This window comes from Buceros rhinoceros, unplaced genomic scaffold (genome assembly GCF_000710305.1).
Source record: "Buceros rhinoceros silvestris isolate BGI_N320 unplaced genomic scaffold, ASM71030v1 scaffold26761, whole genome shotgun sequence".
Classification (NCBI taxonomy): Eukaryota; Metazoa; Chordata; class Aves; order Bucerotiformes; family Bucerotidae; genus Buceros; species Buceros rhinoceros.
In genome coordinates, this window is record NW_010395212.1 from 1 (window position 1) to 430 (window position 430).

The 430-nt window shown below is 64.2% G+C and overlaps 1 protein-coding gene across 1 annotated transcript in view; it reads left to right on the plus strand.

Moving 5' to 3' along the window:
* Positions 1-18: 18 nt before the first annotated feature.
* Positions 19-430, plus strand: part of LOC104501645 (proto-oncogene tyrosine-protein kinase Yrk) — a 1947-nt gene continuing 1535 nt past the window's right edge. Inside the window, exons 1-2 of the mRNA XM_010145485.1 lie at positions 19-193; positions 373-419. Of these exons, the coding sequence (XP_010143787.1) occupies positions 67-193; positions 373-419 (174 nt within the window). The 5' untranslated portion in view covers positions 19-66. The remainder of the gene's footprint in view (positions 194-372; positions 420-430) is intronic.

Consider the following 430-nt stretch of genomic DNA (forward strand, 5'->3'; position numbering starts at 1 on the left):
GTCCCCGGCCCAGGCACGTGGAACGGCACCACAAAGGTGGCGGTGAAGACACTGAAGCCAGGCACCATGTCCCCCGAGGCCTTCCTGGAGGAGGCTCAGATCATGAAGCGACTGCGGCACGACAAGCTGGTGCAGCTCTACGCTGTGGTGTCCGAGGAGCCCATCTACATCGTCACTGAGTTCATGAGCCAGGGTGAGTGGGTGGCACTGCTCAGGGGACCCCCCCCCAGCTCTTCTGAGAGCCTCATCCCACCTGGGCACGGCCAGGGCGGGCAGAGAGCTGGTTGCTGGGCTAGGGGATTGGAGGGGAGGTCACCCTTGGGTGGGCACGGCTGGTTCTCAGGGGCTTTGACCAGCAGCCTCTGCATGCAGGCAGCTTGCTGGAATTCCTAAGGGACGGGGACGGCCGCTACCTCAAGGTGCACCTCCT